Source organism: Hyla sarda, chromosome 7, assembly GCF_029499605.1.
Source record: "Hyla sarda isolate aHylSar1 chromosome 7, aHylSar1.hap1, whole genome shotgun sequence".
NCBI classification, from domain to species: domain Eukaryota; kingdom Metazoa; phylum Chordata; class Amphibia; order Anura; family Hylidae; genus Hyla; species Hyla sarda.
Genome location: NC_079195.1, coordinates 177,134,642 through 177,150,666, shown reverse-complemented (window position 1 = coordinate 177,150,666; position 16,025 = coordinate 177,134,642). Strand labels below are relative to the sequence as shown.

The following is a 16,025-nucleotide window of genomic DNA, read 5'->3' as shown; positions in this document are numbered from 1 at the left end:
CCAGTGGCAGCTCATACGTGACACCTGCCGCTTGCTGAGGCCCTTTAAGGAAGCCACATTATTTTTAAGTCGCTTGGATTACGCCATGAACAACGTAATTCCACTCCTACATTTCCTACAACAAATGATTGAAACCATGGCTGGTCACAGCAATGGAGACGTTGCGCCTACATCTTAAGGCTACATGAGCCCTGTGGGGGCTGAACTGGAGGAGGAGGATGATGAGGGGCAGAGCGGAGCACAGTTTAGTTTGGATGAGATGGCTGGTGTTTCTAGTCTTCGGACCGGAGAGGAGGAGCAGGAGCAGCCAGAGGAGCTGGAGGGTTATGAGGAAGGCAAGACAGAGAACCCAGACACACCATGGCAGTATGCAGTGGAGATGGAGGCAGGTAGTCCCTCCGAGTAACTGGCGCAAAAGGCACGATGCATGCTCAGTTGCTTGCGTAGTGACCCCCGAATTGTCAAAATTCGTCAGCGGGATGACTTCTGGATCTCCACGTTATTAGACCCTCGCTACCGTCCCAGAATGGGGGCCTTTTTTACACCCACTGAGAGGGAGGACAAACTGACCTACTACAGAGAGATTCTACGTAGTCAGTTGGCCGATGCCTATCGGTCACATGGTCCATCCACTCGCAGGTCTGACTCGGGGGGGCCCTCTGCGCTCTCCTTCCACTGCCATGGCTGCTGGTGAGGGGAGGGGTGGCAGGAGCAGTACCAGCTCAATCAGCAGCAGCCTGAGTCTACAGACACTGATGAGTAGCTTTCTTCACCCGCATAGTGAAGCAACTCATCAGCAGCAGGTAGACATGGAGCAGGACCTGAACCAGCAGGTGGTGGCATACCTTGACATGACCATGCCAACAACCATTGAAGATCCGCTGGACTTCTGGGCAGCCAAACTCGATTTATGGCCGCAACTAGCAGAGTTTTCCCTGGAAAAGCTGTCCTGCCCGGCCAGTAGTGTGCCATCAGAGCGGGTATTTAGTGCGGCCGGGGCCATAGTCATCTCAAGGCGAGCTCGTCTTTCCACTAAAAATGTGGAGAGACTGACGTTTGTCAAGATGAATCAGGAATGGATCAGCCAGGATATCCAGCCACCAATGCCAGATGCCTCAGAGTAGATTGACCATGCTGCTACACCATTTCCCAATTATGGTTGGTTATGAAACCCTCTTGGGTTATCAATTAGGGTTATGAAACCCTCTTTGGTACTGCTATTGCCTGCTCCTGGCTCATACTGTGTCTTTCAGAAACTACTTGCCTCACTGATGCTTCTGGCCTTGGGCCTATAATTTTAGGAAGTTTAGCAGTAGCTAAATACATGCTTAATGCAAATGTCAACATTGATATTTAAATGTAAGGGGTTATGAAACCCTCTTGGGTACTGCGAATGCCTGCTCCAGACTCATCCTGTGTCTTTCAGGAACTACTTGCCTCCCTGATGCCTCAGGCCTTGGGCCTTCAATTTTTGGATGTTTAGCAGTAGCTAAATACATGCATAATGCAAATTTCAACATTGATCTTTAAATTTAAGGGGTTATGAAACCCTTTCGGGTACTGTGAATGCCTGCTTCTGACTCAACCTGTGTCTTTCAGGAACTACTTGCCTCACTGACACTTCTGGCCTTGGGCCTTTCATTTTTGGAAGTTTAGCAGTAGCTAATACATGCTTAATGCAAATTTCAACAATGATCTTTAAATTCTCGGCGCTCTGCCAGAGCCTTCTCCTACCCCGCCGGGGACGATCCGAGGACCTCACTAAACCATCCAATCGGTAGTAGAGACATGCGGTGTGTACAAAGGGCAGGGACTTAATGAACCCGGGCTTATGACCCGCACTTAGTTGTGATTCTTCTTTCCTGGCAAATAATTGCAATTACTGATCCCTATCGCGAACAGGGTTCAGCGGGTTACCCGCACCTGTCGGTGAAAGATAGACACACGCTGGTCCGTTCAGTGTAGCGCGCGTGCAGCCCCGGACATCTGAGGGCATAACACACCTGTTATTACTCGATCTCGCGATTGATCGTGCAATGTAAGGGGTTATTAATGCCTCTTGGGTACTGCTGATGCCTACTCCTGACTGCTCCTGTGTCTTTCAGGAACTACTTGACTTCATGATGCTTCTGGGCTTGGGCCTTTAATTTTAGGATTTTTGAAATACATACATACATGTTTAATTTAAATTTCAACATTCATGGTGCAATGTATGGGGTTATTAAACACTCTTGGGTAGCGTTTTTTTATTTATTTTTTTTCTGATAATTATCACTGTAATAAACTAGAATTTTCCAGAATAATAACCATTACACTATTGAACGCTTGTTGCGTGTGATTTTTTAAGTAAAATTTTCTCAAAAAATATGGAGAGGGATGAGCTTCTTTATTTCATAAATTATTTTATAGAAGAATGTCTTTTGGAAGTCCACCGTCCTGCATTATAGACTCTTGGATATGCGCTTGTTCTTAAACAAAGGTACAAAAAGCAAAAATGGCTGGTCAGGGCTATGGAGTCGTTGCGCCTACATCTTACGGCCACATGAGCCCTGTGGGTGTTTGTGAGATTAGGTCCTTTGTACCCACACGGCGGGGTCCGGGACACAAATTTTTATTTAAATTTCAAATTAAAAAATCACACATTTCAATGGTCTCCCCATGCTGCAGCCAACTCCAGGCTGCGTCATTCTGGTAATATATATAGAGCACTCGCTGTCCTAAATTTTTGTTAAAATTTTTCGTCAAAAATGTTTGTCTTTTTTTATTAGGGATTGTGAAGCTTTGGTGCGTACTCATGCATCAGCCAACTCCAGCCTGTGTCATTCAGGCAATATATGGTTTAATACTGATGGCGCTGCTGGGCCTGGGAATTTCAAATTTTCTCATAGGTAGCACCCGCTATCCATAAGTCTTCTTCATAAATTTCTACAATTGTTGTTTTTTTTTTGGGGGGGGGGGGGGGATAGTGAAGCCCTGCTGTGTACTCGTGCATCAGCCAACTCCAGGCTGAGTCATTCAGGCAATATATGGTTTACTGATGCCGCTGTGGGGCCTGGGTCTGGGAATTTCAAATTTCCTCATAGGTAGCACCCGCTATCCAAAATCTTTTTCAAAAATTTCTAAAATTGTGTTGTTTTTTGGGGGGAATTGTGAAGCCCTGCTGTGTACTCGTGCATCAGCCAACTCCAGGCTGTATCATTCAGGCAATATATGGTTTACTGATGCCGCTGTGGGGCCTGGGTCTGGAAATTTTAAATTTTCTCATAGGTAGCACCCGCTATCCAAAATCTTTGGTTTAAATTTCTTAATTCATCTTTTAATCTTAGGGATTGTGAAGGCCTAGTGCCTACTCATGCTGCTGGCAACTCCGGGCTGTGCCATTTATCCACTATATGGTCTCTTCATGCTGCCAACACCTCCACGCTGTATCATTCAGCCACTATATGGTGTCCTGATGCTTCAGCCTCATCCAAGCTGTGTCATTCAGCCACTATATGGTGTCCTCATGCTGCCATCACCTCCACGCTGTGCCATTCAGCCGCTATATGGTCTTCTTATGCCGCCAACACCTCCACGCTGTGTCATTCAGTCACTATATGGTCTCCTGACACTGATGCCACCACCAGGCTCTGTCATTGTGCTGCTGTGCGGCAGTGATTCTAAAAGCGATGCCGGTAATCTGCATGTTATTCTGAATAACAGTATTATTTCACTACCCCAGCATACTCCATATACCTATACCCCTATAGAGGCTGTATGTAGGCAAGAAATAGCCTTTTTTAATATAGATTCGCCCTGAAAAAATTCGGATCGAAGCAAACTTTTTCGGAAAATTCGGCGAATCAGCCGAATCGAATTTTTGAAAAGTTCGCTCATCTCTACCTACGATCGAAGACAAGGTTCTTCCTCCTATTTTTGACACTTGCTGGCTTACAGGGCGATTTGTGTCTCCTCCAACCAGAGTACTGTGAGTACACACACTTCCCTCATGTTCACTACTCTTGGTCATGCATTGACTATTTCCAGTGAGCAAACTGTAAACATTCAAGATCTCTTTTTGGACCATGTTCCTGTCCTCTTGGATCTTCTGATATCCTCCCCTAAGGCTACAGATTTCTTGTGGGGGGTTTCTGCCTACTTGACAAAGGGTGTATCCTTTCCAGGGATGACCCTCACTCCATTAACAAGATTTTAAGCGACTATTACGTCAATCTTTTCTCATCTTCATCAATGTGAGTGAAGGAAAACATTTCTTATATAGTTTGTCCCTACTGACACGGTCAGATGAACACCTTTTGACTTTAAATGTGGACTTCATGGAGGAGGAGGTTAGGGAATCAATAAAACATGGATACTGCCTATAGAGCTTTAGTTTTATTTTATATTCTAAAATTTTATATTTTTTTTCTGGAAATGTTTGAATAAAAATATATCACAAATAACAAAAAAAGTTTTCATATGGATACATGATGGTGTGCAGCAGTCGGAGGCAGTGACGTTAATGCATTATGCTTTTGCCATAATAGTTGGTGATGACTACTGAAAAGATGCCGGCCTGGAATGTGTTCCTTGGTCTGTTTCACTTCACAGCAACAAATACATGAATTGTTGTTTTTCACAAGTAATTTTGTGAAGCATGTTTGCAAAATTGTTTGCCGAAAAAATAATTTTTATGCAGATAATTAATGCAATGATTCAGCGTACACAAAGCCACACCACCTTCAAGTGCAAAAGTACAGAAATGGTAAAGCGAGCACAAACTACAAAATAATAGCGCAAAAACAATCATAAATAAAGTGCACTGCAAGCTGGAAAACCACTTGGAACACACCAAAAATGGGCAAAATGTATAAAACATGCTCACCATAGGGAATGTCTGCTCAGCCAATCCCTGGATTAGGTGAGTCATGACCAGTGATTGGTGGATTGGGTGCTTCCTATGTGTTGAGGGGAGAACAGGGAGTTTTCAGCACAGGGGACTATGCACAGTCAGAATGGTAAAAGCAGGGGATCAGCAATAGGTGAGTAAGTTTTTCCTTTTTATCACACTCTGAGTTTTTTTTAAATATAAAATTATTTCTCCAGACATCCCCTTAAAAATTTCAAACTTTAACCTATTTCATAGTATGTATAGTTTCAACTTGCACTATCAGTGTTAATATAAAAATACACAAGCCTGTTTTCTCACTAGAGAGTCCTTTCATGGTCTTTATATGATTTACAATCAAAAAGGTGAGAAATAGCAGTGAGTAATTAATAACGCCACTTGAGATGGCCATAACCGGTTTATTAATGGTAATGCTGCCCCAGGGCTCCACAAAGCTTTGTTACCATGAAATGGTCAAGTATGAAGAGCTGCTAATGTTTAAGTTTGGACTGAATAATGACCGGGCTTTGTTACAGCAAATGTCCCAATTTGGTTTAGATGCACTTACCAGAGGTTTTTATTGATGGGAATAAATCCTTCATCCCTTGTACACTTGGTTAAGATGGTCGAGATAATCCCCTGTGGAAATAAAAATAAGCCCACCGGTTTAGAAGAAAGGAAAGATGGTTGAACTGTGAACATCAGAGATGGAGGGGACAGATGGGCATTCTCTGATCCTAAGTGTTTTCATTGATTACCCCATGCACAAATGTATAGTTTAACCTCTTTGTCACCACAAGGAATACACAGAAGTGACCTCCCCGTCCTTGCATGCCCTGTGTGTACTTTTATAAGGCTCTCTAGCCCCTCATCAATGACCATAGTTGTAAGACATGCAAACAAATAACAAGGTAACAGATACATTGGCTGCTTTTATGCAAATCTACAAATAGGGTCAATACTAACAAATAAGGGTAAAACTGGCCATAGACTAGAAGAGAGGATTTGTTACTCATTGGCCAGATAGAGAGGCTGCAAGATCCTCATTAGCTCTCATTTTCACAAAATAAAGTCTATAAAAAAATAATTTTATTACACAAAAACAGTGGAAATAATTTGTTTTCAACAGATCTGGCAGAAAAATATCATTAAATATTCAAGAGCTATGAATGTATTGTATTTTATGGCCTCTTTAATCTCAACAATCATTCTCTACATTCTAGCGCTAACAAATAATGTTATGATTCATCTAAGCAAAAAAAGCACCATAAAAGTTAGAGAAAGTCTGTCTCTCACATTTCGGACCTTAAAGATAGGTCAACAAGGGGAAGATTTCTTCTTCACCACAAATCTGCAGTAATATCCATTTGTGACATGCAGAATTTGCTACAGATTTACTGTGGATTTCACCCCTGTTACATTAATGGGGGGGTTGTAGGGGGTCGGGTCCGGAGAGAAATTACAAAAAAAATTCATGTTACGTCAATTTCCAAACAAAAAGTCCATTGAGAATGAATGGAGTAGTAGCCATACATGGGCGGCCTCCTCTGTTCATTCAAGTCCTTTCATACATTGTTCTGGGGACTGGCCCTCCAGAGATCAGACCCTTTAAATAAGGAATAGCTTACCCAGATGGGAAAACCTCTTAAAAGGTGTATTCACATATACAGTATCCTGTACAGAAATGATGCTTCAATTCTTGCTTATCATACCTGCTCAGGATACTGTACGTGAATAGACCCTAATGGTCTGCGTGCGAATAGACCCTAAAGGTAGCAGTAAACAATGCAAATATTCTATTAAAAGTTGTAGCCATAATGCCCACAGAACACATACATTGTTGTTTACTTTAGCTTATGAGTCCAGTGGCTGGTGGTTTTTAGTGTGTGATACTCTCTAGGTGCAAATTGCACAGCTAGGAAAAATAGCTTATTTTTCCAGGTTCTTTGAGTAATAGGTAAACTCATAGGACGGATATATTACAACAGGAAATCTATTGTCTTAAATTGAGGGTGAAGATTGAGAAGATAGGATATACAGTACTGGCAAAATAGAATAGTTTATGGGCAAGTTAGCAGATGTGGTTGATGGATGGAGACCACAGTCCTAAAGGGGTACTCCGCCCCTATACATCTTATCCCCTATCCAAAGGATAGGGGATAAGATGTCTGATTGTGGAGGTCTGGTTGCTGGGACCCCCTGTGATCTCTGGTGCAGCACCCCAGTCATCTGGTGCACAAAGCAAACTCCGCTCTGTGTCAGATGACGTGCGACCACAGCCGTCATGCACCCTTGATTCATGTCTATGGGAGGAGGCATGATTGTTATGTACTGGCCATCACGCCCTCTACTATAGACATGAATGGAGGGGGCGGGACGTCACGGACACAGAAGCTCCAAGCTTCTGTGTTCCGAATGCATCGGTGCCGGCGCGGACATCGCGATGGGTCCCAGCAGCCAGACCCCCTGCGATCAGACATTTTATCCCCTATCCTATGGATAGGGGATAAGATGTCTAGGGGCGGAGTACCCCTTTAAATAGGGGTCATCTTGCATAAGATATAAGGCCTGCCTTTTTGTATTGTAGCACAAGTCCATTCAATTTAATATATAATTTAATGGACAAACATGATTTGGTTTCTGGAAAAATCTATTGGTTGGAGATTAAAGAAGTGAAATTATGATTAACCCCTTAAGGACCAAGTGTTTTTCTGTTTTTGCACTTCTGTTTTTTGTCCTTATCTTTTAAAAATCATAACCCTTTCAATTTTGCACCTAAAAAATCATATGAGTGCTTTTTTTTTGCACCACCAATTCTACTTTGTAATGACATCAGTCATTTTACCCAAAATTCTACGGCAACCAAATTGAAGAAAAAACGCCATTTAGTAAATTTTGGAGGCTTCCGTTTCTAGGCAGTAAATTTTTCGGTAAAAATGACACTTATATATGATACCCTATAATACCCTACTTATATAGGTTTGATTTTGTCTTACTTCTTGAAAAAATCATAACTACATGCACGAAAATTAATACATTTAAAATTGTCCTCTTCTGACACTATAACTTTTTTATTTTTTCATACAGGGATGTATGAGGGCTCATATATTGCGCCGTGATCTGAAGTTTTTATCAGTACCATTTTGGTTTTGATTGGACTTTTTGATTGCTTTTTATAAAAAAAAATTAAGGTTTAAAAAGTGACCAAAAATACGCTATTTTGTACTTTAGAATTTTGGACTATGCCATTGACCTTGCGGTTTAATTAACAATATATTTTTTATAGTTCGGACATTTACGCATGCGGCAATACCACATATGTTTATTTTTATTATGTTTATATATTTTTTATATGGAATTTGGGAAAAGGGGGGTGATTTAAACTTTTAATGTATGTGTTTTTAAACTTTTTTTGAACTTTTTTTTAATACTTTTAGTACCCTTAGGGGACTTTTAGGAGAAATCATTTGATTTCTCATACAGATCAATGTGGTTCCATTAAACCACATTGATCTACCACATTGATCTGTGTGCTCTGCGCTCGATTGATAAAGCCTGGTCCTGCCAGGCTTTGTCATTCTGAGCTCAGGATCCGGCACTGCAGGAGCGCTGCATGGGCGTCCACCTCACTGGACCACCAGGGACAGGATACAGGCACCTTTAGACACCGCTGTCAAATTTGACAGCGGCGATCTAAAGGGTCAATAGCCGGCAAGGGCGATCACCGCATGTCGGCTATTAACGCCGGCCCCCAGCTACAGAAATCAACTGGGGGACGCCCGCTCGAGTCGGGAGCCCGCATCATACCCTGTTAACGGCACATGGATGAGTATAGATGTCCATGGTCATTAACGGGTTAATATTAGAGCCACCAAATATGATAATAAATACTTACAGTCTGCACAACGCTGCTGGGAAAGGAACATTCTAAGTTAGACCATTCATAAAGTTGATAATTTTTTTATTTTAAAGCAATAAAATAAAATGATAGCAGAAGTTCAGATAATTAAAAAAAAAAAAGTTCAGCAAAAGGCAAAGAACTAAAGAATTAAAAGAAATTATTTGCATGGGGGAGGGAAGGTTGTGAAATACACGAATGCACACACATTAGATAACAATCTTATTACTTTTTTAGGGCATAGACATAGAATTTATATAAAAAGAAACACATTCTTCCTGGGATGTAATAAATGGTCCTTACTGTGGCACTTTCCAAAAATTTGAATAAGATCATCAGTAGAAATTTTACAGTATTTTTATAGTATTAAACCTAGAACCCTATTATGTTGATCCAGAGGAAGGCAAAAATCCCCCATGATGCTGATGCCAATTGGCCAATGACAAAGGAAAAATTCCTTCCTGACTCCAATATGGCATCAGAATAAATCCCTGGATCAATGTTCTATCTCCAAAAATCTAGTATCAATAACCTGTATTATTATATAAAATAAAAAAACTCCAAGCCCTCTTTGAACGTGTTTATTGAGTCAGTCATCACAACATCATGTGACAGAGTTCCATAGTCTCACTGCTCTAACAGTAAAGAATCCCTGTCTGTGATGGTTTCATGTGATAGTGAAACCTACTTTCCTCTATACATAGAGGATGGCCTCTTGCCGGCCTAGGTATAAGAAGATCACTAGAAAGATCTCTGTACTGATCCTGTCCTCCCATACCATTATTATCTTTGTCGACCTCCTCTGAAACCTCTCCAGTTCAGCGATGTTCTTCTTATATACAAGTGCACAAAATTGGACACAATACTCCATATGTGGTCTGACTAATGATTTATACAGAGGAAAAACTATGTCCTTGTCACGTGCCTCTATGCCTCTCTTGATACATCCTATGACTTTGTTAGCCTTGGCAGCCGCTGTCTGGCACTGATCACTAAGATAGAGTTTACTGTCCACCAGTACCCCTGAGTCCTTGTCTTTAGTAGTTTTACTTAATGTCTTATTATTTAGCCCATAATTGTACATTTTGGTTTTACAGCCCATGTGCATAACTTTACATTTATCCACATTAAAGTTCATTTGCCATGTCTGTGCCCTACCCTCCAGCTTCCCCAGATCCCTCTGTAATATTATGTTATTCTCCTCTGTGGTGATCACCTTACCCAGTTTAGTGTTATCTGCAAATATAGAAATTCTACTCTATAATCCCTCTTCAATTTCATTAATAAAAATATTGAAAATTAGTGGACCCAGTACTGACACCTGTGGTACCCACATGTAACTGTCACCCAACCAGAGTAAGTTCCATTGATCCCCACCCTCTACTTCCTATCTCTGAGCCAGTTGTTAACCCATTTACATATATCCTCCCCTAGTCCCAGCATTTTATGTACTAACCTTTTATGCGGCACAGTATCAAATGCCTTAGAAAAGATATATAACATCCACAGCTTCACTCGGGTCCAATCCATAACTGACTTCCTCATAGAAGCTGATCAGATTAGTCTGATAGGACCAATCCCACATAAATCCATGTTGGTGCTGTGTCAGAAGGTTGTTTTCCAACAGATATTTGTTTACAAAATTATTTTATCTGATTATTGTTGCTAGTCATTATTTATGCACATGAACTGTTATCATTATTTTGACTAATGCAATTTAAGTTGATAGGATTATTATTCTAGGCTGCATTACTATAGAAGTTGAGACCACTTTTGTGCCATATATATTTTCTGGGGATCCTTACTAGGCTATTTGTTTTTTGATGGGGGTACGGTGGATTTTGTCCTTTCTCTATTCTCTGTATATCATTTTGGAAACAAAATTAAGTTGTATAGTTGATGTTGGTTCATTTCATTGGTTTATATCAGTATATTGAAGGATAGTGGATATAGATTGTACATACAGCTCCATATATACCTGAAAATAGTACAGACCCTTGATTTTGTTGAACTAAGAAATTCCCAAAGGTCAACACCCTATCAATCAAATAATGATGGGCTATCATTACATAATTTAAAACATAATTTTAGGACATCATTTCAGCAAAATACTGAAGAAATTACACAGGGGACATCAGGGAGCAAGGACACAGAACGGTAAGCAACGGGCTGAGACTCGCATGCGGACGTGTCCTGCACTGCAAATCACAGCCCCGCCGACAGCGGGGACAGAAAGAGCTCACGGCCGGCGAGTCCGACCGGAGCGCAACTGTAACACTGTATAACAGTGTTTAATGTTGTATCCCCTCAAAATAACTCAACACAGCCATTAATGTCTAAACCTTGGCAACAAAAGTGAGTGGAATTTAAGTGGAATTGTCCAAATTGGGCCCAATTAGTAATTTTCCCTCCCCAATGTCGTTTGACTCGTTAGTGTTACAAGTTCTCAGGTGTGAATTGGGAGCAGGGGTCTTAAAGGAGTACTCTGGTGCAGACTACTCCAGCTCTGTCCTGCCTGGGCTGCAAAAAAAAATTAAAATAGACCATCAATCACCTTCCTGGGTTCCAGCGGAGCGCCACTATAGCTGATCGGTCCTCCGGTCCATCTTCTTCATACTTCCGTGTGAACGAAGCGTCACATGGTGCTCAGCCTATTATGGGCCGAGGCAGAACATTGCGGCAGACGGCGATAGGCTGAGCGCCATGTGATGCTTCGTTCACATGGAAGTATGAAGAAGATGGACCAGAGGACCGATTAGCTGTAGTGGTGCTCCGCGGGAACCCAGGAAGGTGAGTGATGGTTTATTTTCATTTTTTTGCAGCCCGGGCAGAACAGAGCAGGAGTAGTCTGCACCAGAGTAGTCATTTAACTTTGGTGTTATCGCTCTCACACACTCTAATACTGGTCACTGGAAGTTCAACATGGCACATCATGGCAAAGAACTCTCTGAGAACTTGAATAAAAAGAATTGTTGCTCTTCAAACAGATGGCCTAGGATATAAGAAGTTTGCCAAGACCCTGAAACTGAGCTGCAGCATGGTGGGCAAGGCCATACAGCAGTTTCACGGAAGGGATTCCACTCAGAATAGGCCTTGCTATGGGCCACCAAAGAAGTTAAATGCTAAAGTTGTCTTTAGGAAATAGATGTATGAGTGCTGCCAGAATTGCTGCAGAGGTTGAAGGGGTGAGGGTCAACCTGTCACTGCTCAGACCATACACCGCACAGTATATTAAAGTGGTCTGCATGGCTGTTGTCCCAGACCTCCTCTAAAGATATAGCACAAGAAAACCCGCAAACAGTTTGCTAAAGACAAGCTGACTAAGGACGTTGATTTCTGGAACCGTGTACTGTGGTCCGAGGAGACCAAGATAAACTTTTTTGATTCAGATTGTGACAAGAGTGTGTGGCGGCAGCCAGGTGAGAAGTACAAAGACAAGTGTGTCTTGTCTACATTCAAGCGTGGTGGTTAGAGTGTCATGGCCTGGGCCTGCATGAGTGCTACTAACACTGGGGAGCTACAGTTCATTGAGGGAACCATGAAGGCGAACATGTACTGTGCAATGCTAAAGCAGAGCACGATCTCCTCCCTTCAGAGACTGGGCTGCAGGGCAGAATTCCATCATCATAATGACCACAAATACACCTTCAAGAGACCACTGCCTAGCTAAATAAGCTGAGGGTAAACGTGATAGGCTGGACAAGGATGTCTCCAGAACTAAACCCTATTGTACATCTGTGGGGCATCCTCAAATGGGTGGTGGGGGAACGCAAGTCCTCTAACATCCACCAGCATTGTGATGTTGTCATGGAGGAGTGAAAGAGAAATCCAGTGGCAATCTGTGAAGCTCTGGTGAACTCCATGCCCGAGGTTTAAGGCAGTGCCTGAAAATAATGGTGGCCACTAAAAATATTGACACTTTGGACCCAATTTTGACAATTCAGCTTAAGGTGGTATTCACTTCTGTTGCCAAGGTTTAGATATTAATAGCTGTGTGTGGAGTTATTTTGTTGGGACACAACATTAAATCCTGTTATACCGACTGTGCACTTACTACTTTACATTGTAGAAGAGGGTCATTTCTTCATTGTTGTCTCATGAAACAATATAATAAAATATTTACAAAAATGTGAGGGGTAGACTCATTTGTGTGAGATACTATATATTTAGCCTATAAATGGTCTCAAGCTGTTGCTTATTATCAGGAATAATACATTTAAATATATTGGTTGATAAATAAGCTTGAATTGAAATGGCCTTTGCTATCTATGACCTAAGCAGAAACAAATCTGAGCAAGTTCCATTTCCGTTTAGAAAGAATAATATATTGCTCGAGGGAAGATAGCCGGTGGAAAATCAGAATGACTTTATAGAAATGATTCAAATTGAAACAATCTATTATACAATAATAAGTTTATTAAATTGTCAACAACCAGGCCAATGAAAGATATATATATATATATATATATATATATATATATATATATATATATATTTATATATATATATATATTTATATTTATTATTTATTTACTTTTTCAGGTATGAAAATGGGAAGTTATTTCTTCATGAAGTGGAAAATGGTGTGGTTTTTGAGGTATTGGGCAGTATGCCCTCACACCATGAAAGATACAGTTTGTAAAAGTTATTTCAGATGAATAAAGCTAGTTGAGGACAATTTAAATGAATCCTCCAATGGTGGACAGTATGGGAATTTTTATTAGTGGCCAGGTTGGGCTGAAAGAGTAAACAAAAAGATGAACTCACCTACTGCATTCCACTGCAGACTTCATCCTGATGATGGTCACCACTTGTCATTTCCTGTTGATGCCTCAACACAAGAAATGCTCACCTCAGTAATGGTCACTACATTGACCCTTGTGTCGTAGGGAGACCAGAAAGTGGTGAGTACTGGGGACAAGGGACTGTCAGAATTGTGGAGATGGGGATCACAACCATTGCTATACCTATGATTTGGTGAATCTGGCTTATGCCCAGAGCACACACCTAGGGGGGGAGGCTCAGGCCACTAAAGCGTAGGTATGGCACAGGGGTTCTTCCAGCAAAGGTGCTTGTTCACTAATGGGGAATCCAGAACGTTACTCATCAGCACCTGCACTGTGGAGAAAAGAAGAAGACGCAGGTAGGCTGTACCATGGAAAAGATTGACAGGTAAGCATCAGATTTTTTTGCTTTTGTTATTTGTCATCCTGGCATCTGGAGGGTGGTCTGTTTACCTAGCTACCTACCTACATAACTACCTACTTGCCTACCTAGCTACCAACCAATCTACCTAGCTACCTGACAGCCAACTTACCTACCTGGCTACCAACCTTACCCATATAACTAGCTACCTGGATAACTACCTAGCTACTTACCTACCTGCATAGCTAGCTACCTGGCTACATTCCTAGCTACTTGGTTACCTACCTATGTAGCTAGCTGACTACCTACCTACCTACTTACTTAGCTCCATAGCTACCTTCCTACTTACCTACCTAGCTCGCTATCAACCTACCTACCAACCAACATATTTACCTATGGGGGAATCAATCTCCCTACTTAAGGATTTACCTACTAGTGGAAGAACTATAGACCATACCTGCCTATAAGGGGGACTACCTCAGAAAGGAACTAACTACTGTAGGGCATAATTGGAGAACTACTGGCCTACTTTGGGGGATGTGCCTACTTAATGAGGAGCTGCTATCCTACATATTTATTTACTGTGCAGGGCATCAGAGGAGGGGGGATTTTTACAGTTTGGGGGCAAATACAAGGGGAGGATGTGTAGATGTGTAGAGGATGGGAGGGCACTGGAAAATGCGGAGTCTAAATTGTTTTTCCTGCAGATGCTGAAGAGATTAGGTTTTGGCTGAAAAAAGTCATCATGGTGGTCTGAGCCGGATGGAGAAGAAAAGGAAAGAGGACGAAGTCCATAGAAAAGACATCAATTGTTAGTCACTTGATTTAATTGTATAGGAAGGAAGGGGGTGGCCTTGAGTGCTGACACCAAGGGCACGATACTGGTTTTCTCTACCATCTCATCACTTTCAGCTTCTTAAGCATTGCATTTTCAAAAATTCTGAATAGGAAAGCCCCTTTATGCTACAAGTAGTATGTTGGACTGCAGCCTAAACAAAGCATGCAGTTATGTCTCAGGCAAATATGTAAATGATTACAGGTGTGGTCTGATGTAAATGTGCATCACACGCTGCCATATACAAAAGGCTCTCAAAGGCTACCTTTGGGTAGTATACCTCTTGGTGAGAGAACGTTGACTGCTAGACATGCCTCTATAACACCATATTGACTAGTTTATAGACTTTAAGAGGGGGTGCATCATTGATCTTAGAGAAAGAGGATGGTTTTTTAAAGAATTGCATGCCATTCAAGCTGTTGTGACACTTTTATAAAGTGTTCGGAGCAGTGGTTATGTAAGGGTACAAACACACTGCAAACAGGCTCTGAATGGCCCAGATTAACCACCAGTAGAGGTTTCAGCCACTGACAAGCACAAGCAGCTCCTACAGTTTCCATGTCCACCATTCAGACATAGGTAGCACCTTCATTACACACCCAGGACAATTTTTAGCTACTTAGCAGAAGGAAATTACGTGTTGTGCTATTGACATCCATCCACTGTTGCCTTCATATGCAGTGGTGTCATGAAAGAGGACTACTACGGACTGGAGCCATATCATCTTTAAAGACAAATCTAGGTTCTAGGTTATAAGATCTGGCAATGGACATCTTAGAATATGGAAGTTTTGTAGTGAACGCTTCAATCTTTCCTTTGCTGTGGAGTGACATATTGCCTCAACTGCTGGTGTGATGAACTGCGAGCCATTGCATTGGACTGTCAGTCACCCTTAGGCTGTGCGCACATGTTGGTATTTTGCACAGAAAATTTCTGTGCAGACATTCCGCATTCCGCATTTCACATTCCGCAGACATGTCGGCATAATATGCAGGCGCTAGGACTGCACGGGAATGCAGCATCTCATAGACTATGCATTCCGTGCAGAGTCCGCAGAAAGAATGGACAGGTTCATTATTTCTGCGGACACAAGAATCAGAATGTCCGCGCCAGAAACATCTGGCGAAGAAATTACGAGATGTGCACATCGCAGCAGAATCCCATTGAATTAAATGAGACTCTGCTGCTGCGTAATCTCCGTGTAGGATTCCAATGCAGAATTCCGCACAGAAATTCTGACCTGTGAACATAGCCTTAGACGTGATGCTAGGAACACTGAC

General features: G+C 41.8%; 1 protein-coding gene across 11 annotated transcripts in view; it reads right to left on the bottom strand.

Annotated features, from left to right (window-relative positions):
• LOC130282764 (proto-oncogene tyrosine-protein kinase receptor Ret-like) overlaps positions 1–16,025 on the bottom strand; it is a 597,601-nt gene that overhangs the window by 164,869 nt on the left and 416,707 nt on the right. For all 11 annotated transcript variants that reach the window (XM_056531399.1, XM_056531400.1, XM_056531401.1 and 8 more), the window contains one exon: positions 5,436–5,506. In XM_056531399.1, coding sequence (XP_056387374.1) covers positions 5,436–5,506 — 71 coding nt within the window. The remainder of the gene's footprint in view (positions 1–5,435; positions 5,507–16,025) is intronic.